General features: G+C 40.5%; 1 protein-coding gene across 1 annotated transcript in view; it reads left to right on the forward strand.

The window, feature by feature from the left end:
- Window positions 1-13287: 13287 nt before the first annotated feature.
- Window positions 13288-23604, forward strand: part of trx (histone lysine N-methyltransferase trithorax) — a 111844-nt gene continuing 101527 nt past the window's right edge. Inside the window, exon 1 of the mRNA XM_071684987.1 lies at window positions 13288-13519. Within this exon, the coding sequence (XP_071541088.1) occupies window positions 13358-13519 (162 nt within the window). The 5' untranslated portion in view covers window positions 13288-13357. The remainder of the gene's footprint in view (window positions 13520-23604) is intronic.

Consider the following 23604-nt stretch of genomic DNA (forward strand, 5'->3'; position numbering starts at 1 on the left):
GCGCTACCTCGCAAACGCGGGAGACAGCGACAAAGTATAAAAAAAAAAAAAAAAACATTGCTTTCATCTCTATTACCCCCTTCCATACATATATATATTTAGTTATTCATTATACTTGATTGCTGTTTCCTGCATCAGAGAAGTAGCACAAGGAAACAGACAAAGAAAGACCCATCCACTCATGTACACACATATACATACACACCCATACATGTACATATGCATATCAACATACACATACACAGCCATATACATATATACACATGTATATTTTCGTACTTGCTCGCATTCTTCTATTCCCAGTTCCATCCTGCCCCACAGGAAACAGTATATATTATTATCATTAATATTTTTTTTCATACTATTAGCCATTTCCCACATTAGCGAGGTAGCATTATTATTATACTTGATTGCCATTTCATTTCTTTCTTTTCATACCTGATTGCTATTTCCTGCATTAGTGAGGAACAGACAAAGAAAGGCCACCTTCACATCCATTCTCTAGCTCTCATGTGCAGTTCAGTGAAACCACAGCTTCCTATCCACAACTGAGCCTCACGAACCTTTCCATTGTTTACCCTAGCTGCTTGTCACCCTGCTTCAGTCTGTTGACAGCACACTGACCCATGTTTACCATATCATCCCAATATATGTATGTTTGCTTTGAAGAAAGTGTGTGAGAAATACGAAGAGAAAAAGAAGGACTTGTATGTGGCATTTATGAGTCTTGAGAAAGCATATGATAGGGTTGATAAAGATGCCTTTTGACAGATCTTTCGAATATATGATGTGGTAGGAAAGCTTCTTGAAGCAGTGAGTTCTTATGAAAAGTGTAAGGCATGTGTGTGAGTAGGAAGAGAGGAGAGTGAATGGTTCCAGGTGAAGTCTTGTCTGTGGCAAGGGTGTGTAATGTCATCTTGGCTCTTTCAATTTATTAGTGGTTATGAGTGAAGTAAATACAAAGGTCTGGAAGGGAGGGGTGAACATGCAGTATGTAAGGAGTGAAGGGGTCTAGGAAGTGAGTCAGTTGCTTGCTGAAGACACACCACTGGTGGCAGGTTTTAAGTAGAAACAGCAGAAGTTAGTTACTGAGTTTGGGAGAATGTGTGAAAGGAGGAAAATGAGAGTGAATATGAATAAAAGGAAGGATATTAGGTTTAGTAAAGGAGAGGGACAGGTTAGTTTGGGTGTAAGGTTGAATGGAGAAAATTTGGAGGAAGTCAGTTGTTTGAGATGTCTGTGAGTGGACATGGTAGCGAATGAAAACATGGAAGTGGAAGCGAGCCATAGGGTGAGTATTGAGGTGAAGGTTCTTTGAGCATTAAGAGGTATGTAGAAAGAGAGGTCTATCTAGGAGAGCAAAAAATAGGAATATTTGAAGGTAAAGTAGTTCCAACGATGTTGTTTTGATGTGAGGTGTGGGCTCTAGATAACAGTGTATGGAAGAGAGTGGAGCTGTTAGAAATGAAATGTTTGAGGACAGTGTATGGTGTGAGGGAGTTTGATCAAATAAGTAATAAAAAGGTAAGAGAGAGAGAGGTGTGTAATGAGAAGAGTGTGGTTAAGATAGCTGAAGAGTGTGCTGAAATGGTCTGGACATATGGAAAGAATGAGCAAGGAGAAGTTGACAAAGAGGATATATGTGTCAGAAGTGGAGGGGAAAAGGAGAAGAGGGATATCAAACTGGAGATAGAAGTACAGAGTGAAAGAAGTTTCAGTTGGTTAGGGCCTGAACATACAGGAGGGTGAAAGGTGTGCACGGCATTGAGTGAATTTGGAATGACGTAGTATTCTGGGGGCAATGTACTGTCAGTGGACTTACAATTTCCAGAAACACCTTCCCTGGTATACTCTGTAAGTTGATTTCCCTGCAGTTTACATAACTGGCTGTCAAGCCAGTGTTATTTACAAGGGCTACACCTCTAAAACCTCGAGCTCTTCAGCAGGTTTCCCTGGGGTTTTACCTCTAAAATCTCAAGCTCTACAGCAGATTTTCAAAGGAGTAGTTTTCTCCTCCCGTTGTTTTTATTTTCCTTTATCTTAACTTTTCTTCACTTCCTGCTGACCACAGTGTGAAAATCCTTTCATATGCAGACGGCACCCTAACACCCTGATAAGAACAACAAACATGCAACACAACAGCACTTTTAGATTACTTGCTCACCCAGAACAGAATGCTCAGATCTATACAGAAGTCCTGTCACACACCCAGAGATTTAAATCCATGCTGAACCCTCCCGTCACCTTGAATGATTAATCGCTCCCTTTATTGAGGGCATAAAATACACCACACACAGATTCATTACCTGCACCATAAGCATGAACACATAGGCAACAAACTCAGAACACATACTAGTAACTTTTTTGGACAAAAAATATCTGTTCTTTTACATATCATTCATTGGTTGTACCGTCAGCAATGCCTCACCTGCTTGATCATCCACCCTGTCAAAAGCAAAGATAAGAAAGCTAAAAAAAACACACACAAAACAGAGCAGTCATCAGTTGCCCAAGGAGCCACTGTAACTTACCATCAACACAATAAAACAAGAGATCTCCCTAATACAATTCTATGTAGTTATGCTTAGTACTCAGGTCTTTGTAACATCACTAGACTTTTCTCATCTAAACCACTCATATTTAACCACGAAGCACTAAGTAAAAATAGAGTTTACCCTTGCCTCACACCTCACAACTGATAAATCCTCTTAACTCCAACAAACATCTACAAAATATATATATACACATGGAAATGATCACCTTCCCAGCCCATCTGAAACACTACCCCACCTGACATAAACCCATCTATCCTCCTCAGACATATACTTGTTACACTTTCTCGTCTGCTCCCTGGACGCAACCCATCTCTATAACATTACAAACCACTCATGTCAACCAAGCATGTTCCCAACTGTAGACATTAAACGCTTTAAAAAGAACTTTCATCACTTCACACAGACATACAGAGGATGTAGCTAGCATTCTGTGTGATATTAGAAGGTCCATAGTAAGCGAAAGTAAGGGTTGGATGTATATATATTGGACCGACTGCCACGCCAAGGAATCAGATACCCTCACGGTAATTTAGTGTGTGTGTGTGTGTATATATCCTCGTCATGGCAGTCTGCTATAACACCCAATTCAGGTGTTCATCCTTCCCTCGGAGCTGGTCGCTAAATGGCTTAGGCAAGAGGGAGGCGCATACACACGGAAGAGTATATATATATATATATATATATATATATATATATATATATATATATATATATATATATATATATATACGGTTAAGAGACGGGTAGCGGTAGTGTGACAGTAATTATAAACTCACACAAGAGATGGGGGGGAGGCCTTACGAGTGTAAAACTCCCTACCTTAACAATACAACTAGGTAATTATACACACGCACCAACTGCGTCTTCTGCTCACATTATGAGAGAGAGAGAGCTCAGGGGGAGCACTTGATTTCCTTGTATTTAGACAAGTTGATGATGTACTTGCCAAGCAATAGGTAGACATGTAACATCAAGAAAAAAATAAGGAACCAGCTTGCACAATTGAAGGAAATATGGTGTACTTCATGCCTTCATATAAAAGGCCCTTGACTTTCGTATAAAAGGCCTTGACTTTCGTATAAAAGGCCTTGACTTTCGTATAAAAGGCCCTTGACTTTCGTATAAAAGGCCTTGACTTTCGTATAAAAGGCCTTGACTTAAGTATAAAAGGCCTTGACTTTCGTATAAAAGGACCTTGACTCGTATAAAAGTCCTTGACTCGTATAAAAGGCCTTGACTTTCGTAGAAAAGGCCTTGACTTTCGTATAAAAGGCCTTGACTTTCGTATATAAGGCCTTGACTTTCGTATATAAGGCCTTGACTTTCTTATAAAAGACCTTGACTCGTATAAAAGGCCTTGACTTTCGTATAAAAGACCTTGACTTTCGTATAAAAGGCCTTGACTTTCGTATATAAGGTCTTGACTTTCGTATAAGATACCTTGACTTTCGTATAAAAGGCCTTGACTTTCGTATAAAAGGCCTTGACTTTCGTATAAAAGACCTTGACTTTCGTATAAAAGACCTTGACTTTCATATAAAAGGCCTTGACTTTCGTATAAAAGGCCTTGACTTTCGTATAAAAGGCTTTGACTTTCGTATAAAAGTCCTTGACTTTCGTATAAAAGGCCTTGACTTTCGTATAAAAGGCTTTGACTCGTATAAAAGGCCTTGACTTTCGTATAAAAGGCCTTGACTCGTATAAAAGGCCTTGACTTTCTTATATATTTCCTTTGCATCCACCTAGTCCAGCTGAGAGGCATTTAATTTAGGTAAATGCCTAAGTCCGGAAATACGCGAGATTATCGTAATACCGGATTTATATGACTTTTTGATAGAGAAAATGCTATATTAACCGGAGATAAAACATTTTTATAGAAGTTAAATGGCCGAGGATATTAGAAAATAAGACACATTTCGTGCCTTATAGAAACGCTTGAGGATATGAAAGTTAAATATTCGAGGATATTAAAAATAAAGCATTTTTTTTCGAGCTTTACAAAAAAAAAAAAGGCCGAGGATATTAAAGTTAAATATTCGAGGATATTAAAAATAAAGCATTTTTTTTCGAGCTTTACAAAAAAAAAAAAAAAAGGCCGAGGATATTAAAGTTAAATATTCGAGGATATTAAAAGATAAGACTTCGAGCTTTTTAGAAACTTGAGGATTATTAAGGTTAAATTGTCCAGGATATAAAAAGAATAGACATTTCGAGCTTTATATAAAAAAATGAATATTGTTAAATCATTTACGATATTAAAAAAAATATATATAACACTTTTTGTGCTTTATAGAAACAATTGAGAATATTAAAAGTTAAATCATTTACGATATTTAAAAAAAATGACACTTTGAGCTCTATAGAAACGCTTTAAGAATATTAAAAAAAGATAAAGACACTTTTTGAGCTTCATAGAACCACTAGAGAATATAAATTGTCATAGTAAGAAATAAGACATATTTCGTGCCTTAGTTAACTACACAAAGCCAAGAAGAATTTCATTTTGTAATATATCTTGTATTACAATTTGACTAATAAAAACTTACTTACTCACTCACTTACTTACTTACTTACTTACTTACTTACTTACTCACCTACTTACTTACTACAGCCACAACAGTAGTGGTGTGACCCCGAGGTGGAGGTGGAGTGGTCGTCTGCAGGTGGCGTGTTATGGGGTCATAATACATGAAAATAACTAGGGAGACGTGTGTGTGTGTGTGTGGAGGGTGGATAATACCACCCCCCCACTCCACAACCACACTACAACCACACTGTTTACTGTGGTGTTGTACCACACTGTTTACTGTGGTGGAGGTGTTGTACCACTCTGTTTACTGTGGTGGAGGTGTTGTACCACCACACTGTTTACTGTGGTGTTGTACCACACTGTTTACTGTGGTGGAGGTGTTGTACCACACTGTTTACTGTGGTGGAGGTGTTGTACCACCACACTGTTTACTGTGGTGTTGTACCACACTGTTTACTGTGGTGGAGGTGTTGTACCACACTGTTTACTGTGGTGGAGGTGTTGTACCACCACACTGTTTACTGTGGTGTTGTACCACACTGTTTACTGTGGTGGAGGTGTTGTACCACACTGTTTACTGTGGTGGAGGTGTTGTACCACCACACTGTTTACTGTGGTGTTGTACCACACTGTTTACTGTGGTGGAGGTGTTGTACCACCACACTGTTTACTGTAGTGGAGGTGTTGTACCACCACACTGTTTACTGTGGTGGAGGTGTTGTACCACCACACTCTTTACTGTGGTGGAGGTGTTGTACCACTCTGTTTACTGTGGTGGAGGTGTTGTACCACCACACTGTTTACTGTGGTGGAGGTGTTGTACCACACTGTTTACTGTGGTGTTGTACCACACTGTTTACTGTGGTGGAGGTGTTGTACCACACTGTTTACTGTGGTGGAGTTGTTGTACCACACTGTTTACTGTGGTGTTGTACCACACTGTTTACTGTGGTGGAGTTGTTGTACCACACCGTTTACTGTGGTGGAGGTGTTGTACCACACTGTTTACTGTGGTGGAGTTGTACCACACCATTTACTGTGGTGGAGTTGTTGTACCACACTGTTTACTGTGGTGGAGTTGTTGTACCACACTGTTTACTGTGGTGTTGTACCACACTGTTTACTGTGGTGGAGTTGTTGTACCACACCGTTTACTGTGGTGGAGGTGTTGTACCACACTGTTTACTGTGGTGGAGGTGTTGTACCACACCATTTACTGTGGTGGAGTTATACCACACCGTTTACTGTGGTGGAGTTGTTGTACGTGTGTAAGTTTGAGTTCATGTATCTCTTATACTTAATGTATTTCATATATATATATATATTTTTTTTTTTTTTGCCGCTGTCTCCCGCGCCTGCGAGGTAGCGCAAGGAAACAGACGAAAGAAATGGCCCCCCCCCCCCCCCCATACACATGTATATACACACGTCCACACACGCAAATATACATACCTACACAGCTTTCCATGGTTTACCCCAGACGCTTCACATGCCTTGATTCAATCCACTGACAGCACGTCAACCCCGGTATACCACATCGATCCAATTCACTCTATTCCTTGCCCTCCTTTCACCCTCCTGCATGTTCAGGCCCCGATCACACAAAATCTTTTTCACTCCATCTTTCCACCTCCAATTTGGTCTCCCTCTTCTCCTCGTTCCCTCCACCTCCGACACATATATCCTCTTGGTCAATCTTTCCTCACTCATCCTCTCCATGTGCCCAAACCATTTCAAAACACCCTCTTCTGCTCTCTCAACCACGCTCTTTTTATTTCCACACATCTCTCTTACCCTTACGTTACTTACTCGATCAAACCACCTCACACCACACACACACACACACACACACACACACACACACATATATATATATATATATATATATATATATATATATATATATATATATATATATATATATATTGGAAAGGATCACAATTTTGCGCATAATCAAGATATTCCTATGAGTCCACGGGGAAAATGAAACACGAAAAGTTCCCAAGTGCACTTTCGTGTAATAATCACATCATCAGAGGAGACACGAGAGAAATATCGACTGACTGTTATATTTCTCTCTTGTGTTTCCCCTGATAATGTGATTATTACACGAAAGTGCACTTGGGAACTTTTCGTGTTTCATTTTCCCCGTGGATTCATAGGAATATATATATATATATATATATATATATATATATATATATATATATATATATATATATATATATATATATATATATATATATCGGGGATAGGGGTAAAAGAATACTTAAAGGCGACTAAAAGGGGAGGGAGCTGGGGGGAGTTTGGAAATCCTCCCCTCCCGTTTTTAATTTTCCAAAAGAAGGAACAGAGAAGGGGGCTACGTGAGGATATTCCCTCAAAGGCTCAGTCCCCTGTTCTGCACGCTACCTCGCTAATGCGGGAAATGGCGAATATATATATATATATATATATATATATATATATATATATATATATATATATATATATATATATATATATAAAGATTGCAGTGTAGGTCAGTGGATCTGTATGAGTAAGGCTGAGAAGATGATTAAAATTTTTGTGCCTGTAATTTATGTCATTACTTCACCATACCATAATAAGTCATGACTGCTTAGGGGTAATTAACGTACTTAATTAGAACAAGGGTAATTAATGCACTTAATTAGAACACGGGTAATTAATGTCAGGAGATAAGGTGTTTTGAGAAAATAGAAATTGAAATGACGAAGCCTCGCTTTCTCATTTGGGAAATGAATTGATCACAATCCAATACGTATAATAGGTTTAGTATTACACCATTGCACTTTAAATATTCTTGTATATTATCCACCAATTTTTTCCCCCCCATTGTATATTATCCACCAATTTTTTCCCCCCATTGTATATTATCCACCAATTTTTTCCCCCCATTGTATATTATCCACCAATTTTTTTCCCCCATTAAGATCATAGGATTAAGGTGTTGATGTGAAAGGAAGTGGCCTAATTTTGATTATTATTATTATCATTATTATTATTATTATTATTATTATTATTATTATTATTATTATTATTATTATTTCTTTTAGTATTAGAAGCTGTGGTTATTTTGCCGACTACTCGCCACCGCTGAGTCCTTCATTTATATTACTATTTTAATGTAAACCATGAAAGACATTTTTGCACATATCAAGATCCACAGAAAATAAAAGAGAGAAAATCATATCTGTTTAATGGAAAGAGCAATTTTGTCTTTAATAAATCCAGCTGGTGTCGCTGGAATGGTCATACCCCAAGCCATCTTGAAGTCTAGGGAAAATGTTGGGTTGAAACACTCAGACCCATTAAACCTTGACGGTATTAATGGCCAAGGAAGTGGGGGGGGGGAAGGCTTTGCCTCCTAGTGCTCAAAGGTGGCGAAGTGCAAATAAATTACAGAAAATAAGAGAAATTATTATTTAACACTGCGGGACCGATGGTCGGCAAAATAGTCCAGCGGTTATTTAACCTCTCTACTCGTTAGCTAACTCAAAGTCACCCACCTCACCTTAATAACCACTTATTTAACCTCACCTCTTTTCAGGAGTCTGAAAAATATTAACACCTATTGTTGAAGCATTATACATGCCAACCACGTCTCGTGGTTTGATGAAATAGAAATAAAAAAAAAAAGATGTTAAAAAATAGCTTTGTTCTTCACAGTTTTCATATTTAAGGAACATGTCAGTAAGACCTTTGAACACTGCATACAGGAGCCACCTGTCGCCACCTGTCCCATCTCCTCATACAACCATGAAATAGATACAAACTTTCCATGAAATAGATAGATAGATAGATAGATAGATAGATAGATTAGTTGGGTGGTACTTCTACACCACAAAAGTACTAAGACTTCTCCCCATATAGCGATCTATTCTTAGATCATATCATCTATCACTTTAACAGTCATTAAACAAGCCAGCACAAGGAGAAAATAGATATATCAAACTTTGATTTCATCTTAGGCATTTCTCCATAACTCCCAGACCGCTAAATGAATAAATCAGTTTAAACCAATTCATTCGCCATCTCCTCAGAACACAGAGATGAAGTCCACACTCTATATAGCGCCATTACCAAGGTAATAATTGAAAGAGCACAGAGCAAATTGGTGCTCTACCCACTGACCTACAAGACCAATATAGCTCTTATGTCTTGCAGGCAATTGGAAATTCAAGCCTTTTTCACAACCGCCCCCCCAAACCTCCCTTCTCCACCATGAAGCACTGCTAACTTAACCAAACCTAACCTAACCAAACATTAGGTTGCCTTCCACAGAATACCCAAGTGTTTTCCAAAAGCAATACTCAAAAACCAGCCACCAATTGACCATAGCCCCCTTACCAGAACAGTCCTAAACTCATTTTATTACCATTCCCTGCGTAAATACCCGATGAAATACATTCATAATAGTTTCGACCTTTTCCAACCCCCTTCCCGCACAGTATTAGTGGCACAACCCCCTTCCCGCACAGTATTAGTGGCACAACCCCCTTCCCGCACAGTATTAGTGGCACAACCCCCTTCCCGCACAGTATTAGTGGCACAACCCCCTTCCCGCACAGTATTAGTGGCACAACCCCCTTCCCGCACAGTATTAGTGGCACAACCCCCTTCCCGCACAGTATTAGTGGCACAACCCCCTTCCCGCACAGTATTAGTGGCACAACCCCCTTCCCGCACAGTATTAGTGGCACAACCCCCTTCCCGCACAGTATTAGTGGCACAACCCCCTTCCCGCACAGTATTAGTGGCACAACCCCCTTCCCGCACAGTATTAGTGGCACAACCCCCTTCCCGCACAGTATTAGTGGCACAACCCCCTTCCCGCACAGTATTAGTGGCACAACCCCCTTCCCGCACAGTATTAGTGGCACAACCCCCTTCCCGCACAGTATTAGTGGCACAACCCCCTTCCCGCACAGTATTAGTGGCACAACCCCCTTCCCGCACAGTATTAGTGGCACAACCCCCTTCCCGCACAGTATTAGTGGCACAACCCCCTTCCCGCACAGTATTAGTGGCACAACCCCCTTCCCGCACAGTATTAGTGGCACAACCCCCTTCCCGCACAGTATTAGTGGCACAACCCCCTTCCCGCACAGTATTAGTGGCACAACCCCCTTCCCGCACAGTATTAGTGGCACAACCCCCTTCCCGCACAGTATTAGTGGCACAACCCCCTTCCCGCACAGTATTAGTGGCACAACCCCCTTCCCGCACAGTATTAGTGGCACAACCCCCTTCCCGCACAGTATTAGTGGCACAACCCCCTTCCCGCACAGTATTAGTGGCACAACCCCCTTCCCGCACAGTATTAGTGGCACAACCCCCTTCCCGCACAGTATTAGTGGCACAACCCCCTTCCCGCACAGTATTAGTGGCACAACCCCCTTCCCGCACAGTATTAGTGGCACAACCCCCTTCCCGCACAGTATTAGTGGCACAACCCCCTTCCCGCACAGTATTAGTGGCAATAGAAATCAACGAAACGTTTCATACTACCCCCACAGATTAAACCTACTCCCCCCCCCAAAAAAAAAAGAAATGTAGAAATGCTTTGACCATTTCATAGTTCACTTTTATCACCCTTTGCATTGAACAACGGCTCATTACAGATTGTCCTGCAGTCATTAGGCACGTCATACGTATATTGCGAATCCTAACTAACCAATTAATGACAGAGTCGCCCATTTTCTGGAGAAAGTCATCTTCATTCCAATTTCTTAGCGCCCTCCTCCTGCTGGGGAAGACACGGGCCAACGGGGGGGGGGGTGGTCTATATTGTAGCGCATTTATGACCTTTTCGGAATTGTATTGACTTTGAATACTTATTCATGTAAGACTACAGAATCCCATGGGTTTGAATGATGAATTAGATTTATTATACTTTATACAAGAACCCTAGAGTTTGTATGCTTGTTAATAATGTTGTGTTCCCGTCTCTCTCGTGAAGTCCAAAGTACATGGAAACTGAACACACAATTTCGACCGCTTTTGTGCTCGTATTTTTCTGCAGGAACGACTTTGTCCTAATATCACCTCAAATATATATATATATATATATATATATATATATATATATATATATATATATATATATATACACACAAGCTTCCCACGTATTCTCTGCGTGTCGTAGAAGGCGACTAAAAGGGGAGGGAGCGGGGGAGCTGGAAATCCTCCCCTCTCGTTTTTTTTTTTTATTTTATTTTTCCAAAGGAAGGAACAGAGAAGGGGGCTAGGTGAGGATATTCCCTCAAAGGCCCAGTCCTCTGTTCTTGGCGCTACCTCGCTAACGTGGGGAATGGCGAATAGTATGAAAGAAAAGAAAGAATATCTACAACCTCTTCACCATTTCCATTTACAACACTGAACACCCCATGTACACCAATTATATATATATATATATATATATATATATATATATATATATATATATATATATATATATATATATATACATAACAGCAGTCAATGGTGTGAGTATGGCGGTTGAAAGTTGATTGCGTCATTCTATTGGAGTAAGAGCAAAGGTCCCACAATCCCTGGGGAGCATCTTCACATTGGAGACCATCACAAACCAGTGGTGAAGAAACCCTAAGGTTTAAAACACTGCTTCTATAATGATGATATGAGGTCTTTATATTATCATGCTAGGGTTCATCTAGCCAGATAAACGTTTAATGAATACGAAAAAAAAAAAATATAGCAGGTTTTTTTTTTTATCTCATTGATGAGGAAGGATGAGTGTATGATGTAAAATGTGTTTTGAGATGGTAATTGTGGGTAGGTCTTACGGCCACACCAGTCCAAAAACTGGGTCTGCTTCCCCAAGTACACACACCATTAAGGGATATCTAGCAACATAAACCAACCTTAGACACACCAACAGTCACATAATAATCCCTGATCTTATGAAATTTGTAATGTGCAATTGTAATACCTTTTTTTACGTCCATTTTCAATCTAGGGATTTCACATGGTACGCCATTAACATTCTGATGTACATATTTCGAGAAAGGATTCATAGATTGTGGTACATTAGCCATACAGCTAAATCTCAGGTGAAAGATGAACATGTCACCGTTGAAGTGAACTTTCCCAGCAACATATATTCTCTTCCAGGGAAGAAAAATGGACGAAATTATGGCAAATACGAGTAAAAGAAGTGAAGAGCTAAAAGAAGGCTTTTGAAGTCTTCATTAACGTTTGAGAAAGTGTTTTTTTTTATGGTGCGAATGTAAACGTTTGGAAACCCTCTTCAACGTCTCGTCCACCATCACTTCATTTACCTCAAGATGCAAATTAATATGAAAATAATGGCTGATGAATGTTGTAGGTTGAGATGGTCGAGTTTATTCACATGTAAAGTGAACATTTATATAGAACAGTATTGGATTGTTAGTCCATACGATCCTAAGCCCCCATGTGTTTACATTTCGACATGGAAACGTTTGTTATTTAGAGCCGTCTCTATTTAGGATGTCTGGCACGAATGGGGTAATTGTTGCCTTAGAAATGGCCAATCAAAATATTTTGAGACTTCGTCTCTGGCCATGTCTAGTTCTGGAGGGGATCTGATGTGGTTTTGACCCCCCCTTGCCCTTGGGGAAGGTGACATCAGCTGATGTGAAATGGAATTTGTTTTTCTTTTCCGGAGGGGAAAAAAAAATCCCTTTGGAAACGTTTTCTGAAACGGCGATTGTTTACAAACAAGTGCACGTGCTCGTGGGTCAAGGCCGCCTCCCAGGTGGGAGATGACGTCATTCGTTTAGGTATATACATTTCCATCCCATGTCGTGAGTTATATACATTGGGAAAGGCGTGTAAGGAAGGTGTGTGGTTGGGAGGGGGAGGAGGAGACGGGGGGGAGGATAATGTTGGCGCCCCTCGAGAGGCCCCTAGTCCATCCCCCCGCGCCCCTCACCCGCGGCAGGTTGGCGCGCAACGGCCTTGTGCGCCTCTCCCATTCACCGCCTCGCATCCAAACTCCTCTAAAAAATTCATTCCTCCCCTTCTATCCGTGTACGGTGACCCTTCCAAACGACATCAATACATTCGATTAATCCATAGTTAATTTAGGTCATTATTCCCGTTATTTTAGTGTGGGTTATGAGCCTTAAGGCCAGGAATCCTAAGGTTCAATAGAATGTTGGAACTTTCGCCAGTTTTTATCACGCGGGAACGAGCACCTCAGTTTCCGTTGCATTTAAGTTTAGGTCGGGACACACACACACACACGATGGCGAAATTCAGGTTCCCAGGCAAGGCGCTTAAGTTAAATACGCGCAAGAGGGTGAGGTACCGAGGAGGGCACGGCGGTAGGACGCCGGAGGAGGCGTACACGAGCAGGATACGCCGGGGACTCGACCTGTTCACGCAGATATTCGGCGACTCGGACGAGGTGAGGGTGACGAAGTAGGCCAACCTTAAAACTCAACATGGCGCCAACCAACTCGCCTCTTACACCTTGCCAATCAATAGCATGCTCTTCAGGACACACCTCTCTATCCTTCTCTCTCTAATCTCCAGGTCTTTAGAGGGAATGGAGAGTCCGTAGAGCTAGGGCATGGAGCTGGGAGGAGTGTGACGCGTAGGCTTTTAGGGGGGGAAGCCATTTTCAAGCCCGGTAGACGCAACACTATAGCCAACGGGAGAAAGGGGGGAGATAAATGTAATTATTTTTTTTTTTAATTCCCTTTCTTATCTTCACTTTCACGTCGGGTCTGTCCCACAGAACGGGACAGGGTGGTGATGGAGGTGTCTGTGTGACGGGAAAGGCAGGTGGAATTTCGTCTGTCACCCGAGTTTTAAAAAGGGGGAGAATCCATGGCACCTGTCAATGTTGCATGTTCAGCTGGGAATTATAATCATAAAGTAATTGTTATCAGTCAAAAGTAATTATCAACATATAGTAATGTGAGATGGTCAGATTCCCCCCAGTTAAGGGGAATCCATTGCACCTGTCAATGTTCATCTGGGAAATTAGAATCAAATGTAATTGTTATTAATTAATTGTCAACATTATTATGGTATAGTAATGTGAGATGGTCAGCATCCCCAGTTTAGGGGGATCCAGTGCATCTGTCAATGTTCAAAGTTCAGCTGGGAAATTATAATCATAAAGTAATTGTTATCATTCAAAAGTAATTAACAACATTATTATGATATAGTAATGTGAGATGGTCAGAATCCCCAGTTAAGGGGGGATCCAGTGCACCTGTCAATGTTCAAAGTTCAGCTGGGAAATTATAATCATAAAGTAATTGTTATTAATCAAAAGTAATTGTCAACATTATTATGGTATAGTAATGTGAGATGGTCAGAATGGGGGGTCAATTACACCTGTCAATGTTCAAAGTTCAGCTGGGAAATTATAATCAAATGTAATTGTCATCAATCATAAGTCATTATCAACATTATTTTGATATAGTAATGTGAGATGGTTAGAATGGGGGGTCAGTTACACCTGTCAATGTTCAAAGTTCATCTGGGAAATTATAATCAAATGTAATTGTTATCATTCAAAAGTAATTAACAACATTATTATGATATAGTAATGTAAGATGGTCAGAATCCCCCAGTTAAGGGGATCAATTGCACCTGTCAGTGTTCAAAGTTCAGCTGGGAATTATAATCAAAAGTAATTGATATCAATCAAAAGTAATTATCAACAGTTTTTATTATGATATAATAATGTGAGATGGTTAGAATCCCCCAGATAAATAGGAATATGGAAGTGTAAGCCCAGTTAGAACGTGACATATCCCTTCATTTTTTTGTCTAATATTTCTTTTTAAATAGTTGACCGAGGAGAATTGATATGAGAATTAGGAAGATAAAGTCAGTTTTCTGGAAAAGTTTATAGAGCAGTGTCGAGGGTCTTCGCTTCTTGATGTGGTGACATATTTATATAGATTTATATATAGTATTTTTATTTTTATTTTGCTTTGTCGCCGTCTCCCGTGTTTGAGAGGTAGCGCAAGGAAACAGACGAAAGAAATGGCCCAACCCACCCCCATACACATGTATATACATATACGTCCACACACGCAAATATACATACCTATACATCTCAATGTACACATATATATACACACACAGACACATACATATATACCCATGCACACAATTCACACTGTCTGCCTTTATTCATTCCCATCGCCACCTCGCCACACATGGAATACCATCCCCCTCCCCCCTCATGTGTGCGAGGTAGCGCTAGGAAAAGACAACAAAGGCCCCATTCGTTCACACTCAGTCTCTAGCTGTCATGCAATAATGCCCGAAACCACAGCTCCCTTTCCACATCCAGGCCCCACACAATTTAGAAATCTTCAGTTGGTGTCTGGGTTGCTTTTTATATTGATTATGTTTGTGACATGATGAGATGTCATGTCACACAGTTGCTGTTCAATAGTGCATGGAAAATATTTCAGGCCAGTGTTGCTATGATATAAGAATGAAATATATGATATACAAGGCTTATTGTTTTTGTTAGAATCTTCCTAGTTGGAGATGTTAAAATTCCCATTTTTTTTTCCCATTTTAAGTTTTTTTTTTCTCCCAGGGTAAACCACGGCAGCAAATTGCTTCACGTCTTCACACAGCTTTTTATCATATGATTATTATTTCAGTTTGTAATTTTGACCTTTCGGTTAATGATTTTGTTTTGGAATGTGTGACCACTTCACCTAATGAATGTTCTTTAGGGGGATTGTATTTATTAAATAGGATCATGTCATTTGTATCACTTCATACTATTGTTACTTTTACTCTTTTGGTGCAATTTTCTTTTTTGCCCACTTCCAGTGAATAAATAAAGCAGATTACTCCTTATTTTCTGATTCAATAAGATGCGTGAAATACTTGAAAGCCGTTATTTATTCCTGTTAAAGTACATCCTGCAAAATGTTATAGAGAAGTGTTACATACTGGTTCTGTAGTCATTTGCCCCTAGTCACTCAAATTCGCCTCATCGAAGCCTGCCTCTTGTTCTTACTAAGATGTCAATTCTCTGTCACCCCTGTAGTACATTTCTGCTTCACTCTTCTCTTCAGACAAATCAGAATGAGATATTCTCGTAGTCTGACAAGCTTCTTGTCATCTGACAAGCTCATCAGGCACTCTATTCTTAAGCGTGTCAGTTGGGTGAGTGGGCAGGGCCGGCAGGAGGAGTCAGTCCTGGCAAGAGTTGCTTGACTGTCCCCCTTGTGTAGTAGGGGGTTTCTTCGACCTCTAAGATGTTCCAATGACTTGCCTTATGTTTAGATTGCCATCTCAGGCCAGCCAACAGGTTTTATAGTGCACAGAGGTTGATAAGTAGTTAGACAGAGCAATATCACACTACACTCTTCTCAGTTAAGAACTATGCACCAAAAAGTTTAATCTAACCTATGCTAACTTAGAGTATGTAAAAAGTGAGGGGTTCCATATTTAAATGGTCCATTCAGAATCTAATCTTCTAAGGAAAACAGTATGATATGTGGCATTATGTTAATGTATAAAGGGACTTGTTGAATACATTTTTATCCTCTGGCAAGAATGGACAAATATGAACTTTATGAAAGAGCTAGTTTTTTATAGATATCTTTTGAAAATGCTTTAATGTTTTTAAAGTAAGGACGGTAGCTTTATATGTTTCTGTTCTAGGAATACGTTAATCACAGTTATTTACTTTTTTTACTTGAATTGGGTCATGCATGCATATATATATATATATATATATATATATATATATATATATATATATATATATATATATATATATATATATATTTTTTTTTTTTCTTTTCATACTATTCGCCATTTCCCGCATTAGCGAGGTAGCGTTGAGAACAGAGGACTGGGCCTTTGAGGGAATATCCTCACCTGGGGATAGGATTAAGAAAACTTCCCACGTATTCCCTGCGTGTCGTAGAAGGCAACTAAAAGGGGAGGGAGTGGGGGGCTGGAAATCCTCCCCTCTCGTTTTTTTTTTTTTTTTTTTTTTATTTTTCCAAAAGAAGGAACAGAGGGGGCCAGGTGAGGATATTCCAAAAAAGGCCCAGTCCTCTGTTCTTAACGCTACCTCGCTAACACGGGAAATGGCGAATAGTTTAAAAGAAAGAAGATATATATATATATATATATTTTGCTTTTTTTCCTGCTGTCTCCCGCGTTTGCGAGGTAGCGCAAGGAAACAGACGAAAGAAATGGCCCAACCCACCCCCATACACATGTATATACATACACACATGTATATACATACGTCCACATACGCAAATATACATACCTACACAGCTTTCCATGGTTTACCCCAGACGCTTCACATGCCCTGATTCAATCCACTGACAGCACGTCAACCCCGGTATACCACATCGATCCAATTCACTCTATTCCTTGCCCTCCTTTCACCCTCCTGCATGTTCAGGCCCTAATCACACAAAATCTTTTTCACTCCATCTTTCCACCTCCAATTTGGTCTCCCACTTCTCCTCGTTCCCTCCACCTCCGACACATATATCCTCTTGGTCAATCTTTCCTCACTCATTCTCTCCATGTGCCCAAACCATTTCAAAACACCCTCTTTCATATATATATATATATATATATATATATATGAAATTTTTTATTATACTTTGTCGCTTTCTCCCGCATTAGTGAGGTAGTGCAAGGAAATGGATGAAAGAATGGCCCAAGCAACAAACACACATGTATATACATACACATCTACATATGCACATATACATACCTATACATTTCAATGTATACATACATATACATACACAGACATATACTTATATACACATGTACATATTCATACTTGCTGCCCTCCTCCATTCCTGTCGCCACCCTGCCACACATGAAATGGCACCCCCATCCCCCGCACGCACACAAGGTAGCGCTAGGAAAAGACAGCAAAGGCCACATTTGTTCACACTCAGTCTCTTGCTGTCATGTGTAATATATATATTTTATTTATATATTTATTTATTATACTTTGTCGCTGTCTCCCGCGTTTGCGAGGTAGCGCAAGGAAACAGACGAAAGAAATGGCCCAACCCCCCCCCATACACATGTATATACATATGTCCACACACGCAAATATACATACCTACACAACTTTCCATGGTTTACCCCAGACGCTTCACATGCCTTGATTCAATCCACTGACAGCACGTCAACCCCGGTATACCACATCGCTCCAATTCACTCTATTCCTTGCCCTCCTTTCACCTTCCTGCATGTTCAGGCCCCGATCACACAAAATCTTTTTCACTCCATCTTTCCGCCTCCAATTTGGTCTCCCTCTTCTTCTCGTTCCCTCCACCTCCGACACATATATCCTCTTGATCAATCTTTCCTCACTCATTCTCTCCATGTGCCCAAACCACTTCAAAACACCCTCTTCTGCTCTCTCAACCACGCTCTTTTTATTTCCACACATCTCTCTTACCCTTACGTTACTCACTCGATCAAACCACCTCACACCACACATTGTCCTCAAACATCTATTTCCAGCACATCCATATATATTTTACCATCCAAACCCGCATTGCCGGCTTTCATCTTCTGCACAGCTTTCACTACCTCTTCTTTGTTTACCAAACCATTCTCCCTGACCCTCTCACTTTGCACACCACCTCGACCAAAACACCCTATATCTGCCACTCTGTCATCACACATTTTACAAACCTTCAAAATACTCACTCCATCTCACTTCACCACTACTTGTTATTACCTCCCCATTATCCCCCTTCACTGATGTTCCCATTTGTTCCCTTGTCTTATGCACGTTATTTACCTACTTCCAAAACATCTTTTTGTTCTTCCTAAAATTTAAAGATAGTGTCCCACCCCAACTCTCATTTGCCCTTTTTTTTCACCTCTTGCACCTTTCTCTTGACCTCCTGCCTCTTTCTTTTATACATCTCCTAGTCATTCGCACTATTTCCCTGCAAAAAGTGTCCAAACACCTTTTGCTTCTCTTTCGTTAACAATCTTACTTCTTCATCCCATTACTCTCTACCCTTTCTAATCTGCCCACCTCCCGCCTTTCTCATGCCACAAGCATCTTTTGCACAAGCCTTCACTGCATCCCTAAATACATCCCATTCCTCCCCCACTCCCCTTACATCCTTTGCTCTTACCTTTTTCTATTCTGCTCTCAATCTCTCCTGGTACTTCCTTACACAAGTCTCCTTTCCAAGCTCACTTAATCTCCACTCTCTTCACCCCAACATTCTCTCTTCTATTCTGAAAACCTCTACAAATTTTCACCTTCACCTCCACAAGATAGAGATTATACATCCCTCCTGTTGCCCCTCTCAGTGCATTAACATCCAAAAGTCTCTCTTTCACACACCTATCAATTAACATGTAATCCAATAATGCTCTCTGGCCATATCTCCTACTTACATAGGTATACTTATGTATATCTCTCTTTTTAAACCAGGTATTTGCAATCACCAGTCCTTTTTCAGCCCACAAATCTACAAGCTCTTCACCATTTCCATTTACAACACTGAACACCCCATGTACACCAATTATACCCTCAACTGCCACATTACTCACCTTTGCATTTAAATCACCCATCACTATAACCCAGTCTTGTGCATCAAACCTGCTAACATAGTCACTCAGCTGCTCCCAAAGTGGTAGAGGATGTGTGGGTCAGGTGTTTGCTTTGAAGAATGTATGTGAGGAATTTTTAGAAAAACAGGTGGATTTGTATGTAGCATTTATGGATCTGGAGAAGGCATGTGAGAGTTGATAGAGATGCTCTGTGAAAGGTATTAAGAGTATATGGTGTGGGTTGTAAGTTGCTAGAAGCAATGAAATGTTTTCATCAAGGATGTAATGCTTGTGTACGAGTAGGAAGAGAGGAAAGTGATTGGTTCCCAGTGAATGTCTGTTTGTGGCAGGGGTGTGTGATGTCTCAGTGGTTGTTTGATTTGTTTATGTATGGGCTTCTTAGGGAGGTGAATGCAAAAGTTTTGGAGAAAGGGGCAAGTATGCAATCTGTTGTGGATGAGATGGCTTGGGAAGTCAGTTGTTCGCTGATGATATAGCGCTGGTGGCTGATTCGGGTGAGAAACTGCAGAAGTTGATGACTGAGTTTGGTCAAGTGTGTGAAAGAAGAAAGCTGAGAGTAAATGTGAATAAGAGCAAGGTTATTAGGCTCAGTAGGGTTGAGGGGCAAGTAAATTGGGAGGTATGTTTGAATGGAGAAAAACTGGAGGTAGTTGTGTTTTAGATATTTGGGAGTGGATTTAGCAGCGGATGGAACCATGGAAGCGAAAGTGAGTCACAAGGTGGGGGAGGGGGTGAAGATTTTTGGAGCGTTGAAGAATGTGTGGAAGGCGAGAATTTTATTGCGAAGAGCAAAAATGGGGATGTTTGAAGGAATAGTGGTTCCAACAATGGGCTATAGATAGAGTTGTGCGGAGGAGGGTGGATGTGTTGGAAATTAAATGTTTGAGGACAATATTTGGTGTGAGGTGGTTTGATCGAGTAAGTAATGAAAGGGTAAGAGAGATGGGTGGTAATAAAAAGTGTGTGGTTGAGAGAGCAGAAGAGGGTGTATTGAAACGGTTTGGTCACTTTGAGAGAATGAGTGAGGAAAGATTGACCAAGAGGATATATCATAGTGTCAGAGGTGGAGGGAATGAGAAGTGGGAGACCAAACTGGAGGTGGAAGGATGAAGTGAAAAAGATTTTGAGCAATCAGAGCTTGAACATAGAGGAGGGTGAAAGGTGTGCAAGGAATAGAGTGAATTGGAGCTATATGGTATACTGTAGTGGACGTGCTGTCAGTGGATTGAACCAGGGCATGTGAAGCGTCTGAGGTAAACCATGGAAAGTTTTGTGGGGCGTGGATGTGGAAAGGGACATCCATCAAATGCCATGTCAGCAATTAGGTATCCACTTCCTCCTGGTTCTCTCCAGAGAAACTTAAACCAAGCTTTCTTTCCCCCTTACTAATCCTCACAACCTTACTTTTATATTTTTTTATTATACTTGGTCGCTGTCTCCCATGTTAGTGAGGTAGCGTTCAGGAACAGATGACTGATCGTTAACATTGTCTCCCTGCTTGTGTTTATGCCATGAGTGAAGAGTCACCTTCACTGAGGCAATATCATTGTCTTTTAATGTGAGTTCAGTCATATTGAGCAATTTTGCTCTTCAAAGGAGTGCATTCATCATTTTCTTGCAGCTGGAAGTAGTGCAGCCTTGAAGTTGTAGAATTTCTTTCAAAGAAATTGGTAATGGGGTGATATATTTTGATGTGAAATATGATAGTAAACATTTATTTTTTAAGCTGTGAGCTGTTATTGAGAGAGTATATCGAATGTGAGATGAGGAAGAGAATGTGAGTGGTTCCAGGTGAAGCTGGGTCTTTGTCGATTATGTATGATGTCGCTGTTGCTTCTTTATTTACGAATGGGGTAGGGAGGTAAATGGGAGGGTCTTGGAGAGATTGGTACTTTTATGATATGTTAGGGATGATGGGAAGCCTGTGACGTGACTCAGTTGCTGATTGTGGATGAAAGCTCTATTGGTGGGCTTGAATGAGAAACTTGAAGCATGTGCCTGGGTTTGGGAGAGAATATGAAAGGTGTAAGTTCAGAATTTGCATAGATAAAAGTAAGGTTGTGAGGATTAGTAGGGGAAGACAAGATTGGTTTGTTTCTCTGGAGAGAATTAGGAGGAAGCGGATACCTAGCTGTTGAAATGTATGTATATATGTGTATACGTTGAAATTTATAGGTATGTATTTATGCATGTGTGGGTGTTTATGTATATGCATGTGTATGTAGGTGGGTTGGGTCAATTTTTTGTCTGTTTCCTTGCGCTATCTTGCTAATGCGGGAGACAGCAACTAAGTATAATAGATGAATAAAAGTAAGGTTGTGAGGATTAGTAGGGGGAAAGACATTGGTTTAAGTTTCACTAGAGAGAACCAGGAGGAAGTGGATACCTAGTTGTTGACATGGTATTTGATGGAACTTTTGAACGATAGTGTAAGAAAGAGCTGTGGTAGTAAGCCAAATACAATGGAAGAGAGCTGAACAGGATGTGCTGAAATAGGTTGGTAATATGGTGAGGATGAGTGAGAGGAGACTGATTAAGAGCATATACATGTCAAAAGTAGAAGGACCAAGGAGTAAGGGGGAGTCCGGGGAGATAGAAGGATAGGAATTATTAGGACTTGAACATGCTGGAGGATAAGAAATGTTCCCTGGATAGAGTGCATTGGATTCATGTGCCATACTTGGACTATAAATGAGTTGAACTGAGCCATATGAAATGGTCAGTGAAAAGGTCTGTTTTGCCTGGCTGTGGACAGAGGGATCTGGTTCCAGATCATTATGTGTGACATCTGGAGGGTTGATGTGAGCAAATGAAGTAGTTCTTCATATTTTCCTGATGTTGCCTTGCTACATCGAAAATGGCAAGCCATTTTAAAAAGCTATGTGTATACACATAACACTTTAACACTGGTGGGTGTGAGCACATGAGACAGTTCTTCACCTGTTTTTGGTGCTGCCTTGCAGTGTGAGAAATGGCAAACTTGTATTGAAAGTGAGATACCACTGGCATCAAAAATAAACTTATGGAAGTACTCACCTTACTTCCAGTACAAAACATACACATAGCCCTTAACTAGGAAACCTGACACAAATACCCATATCTGCCCTCCCTCCCTCCGATAAATACACAGCTTTAAGATAAGACAGACAAGGAAGGGGGCTCATGATAATTATATACCACAAGACTCCCGTTACAGACACTGCTAAAAACGCAAAATAATTATGCTCACTACTTACCACATCCCCCTCCGCTCCCGCACACACTCCCCCAACTACAGGATTAGGACAAACAACCAACCCAAACTTCTCTGAACACATATTTCCCACCATCATGCATAGCTCAACACACATCCAGGATCCCAATGCTGAACTGCTCAGAAATCAGTGCATCCTTCAGCATTTTCAACTTTGCAGTCAACCTACTAGATGCAACCCACCTCCTCCAGCATCCAACCTTACTCTTTGCACCCCAACACTGCACAGAAGGATTACCCGAAGCATACCATTTGAACTCCGCTCTGACCACTTACCTATTCTGATAGTACCAGCTAAAGCACACACCACTAAAAAACATACAAATCACACAAATTATAGGGTAGCAATTTGGTCAGCATTCCCTCATTGCAAAGAATCTGGGCTTCAAGACCTCATTTTTCACTGTATCCCATCCTCATATCATGTCACTATTACTTATCAATACCACCAACTGAGCCAGCAAACAGTGCATTGTGCAGGTCATGGAAAACAATATAACCCAAATGTTTCTCCAAAATTTTGCAGACAACATAAAACAATGCAACATGCTCAGATGAAACCACTTTCCGTCAGCATAGGCCAAGAAGTAAATTCATACGAAACTGCTACTCAGTAAACTTAATCACTAGAAAATAAACTGCAAACTGGCACACCTTCC

The sequence above is a fragment of the Panulirus ornatus genome, chromosome 39 (genome assembly GCF_036320965.1).
Source record: "Panulirus ornatus isolate Po-2019 chromosome 39, ASM3632096v1, whole genome shotgun sequence".
In the NCBI taxonomy this organism is placed as follows: Eukaryota; Metazoa; Arthropoda; class Malacostraca; order Decapoda; family Palinuridae; genus Panulirus; species Panulirus ornatus.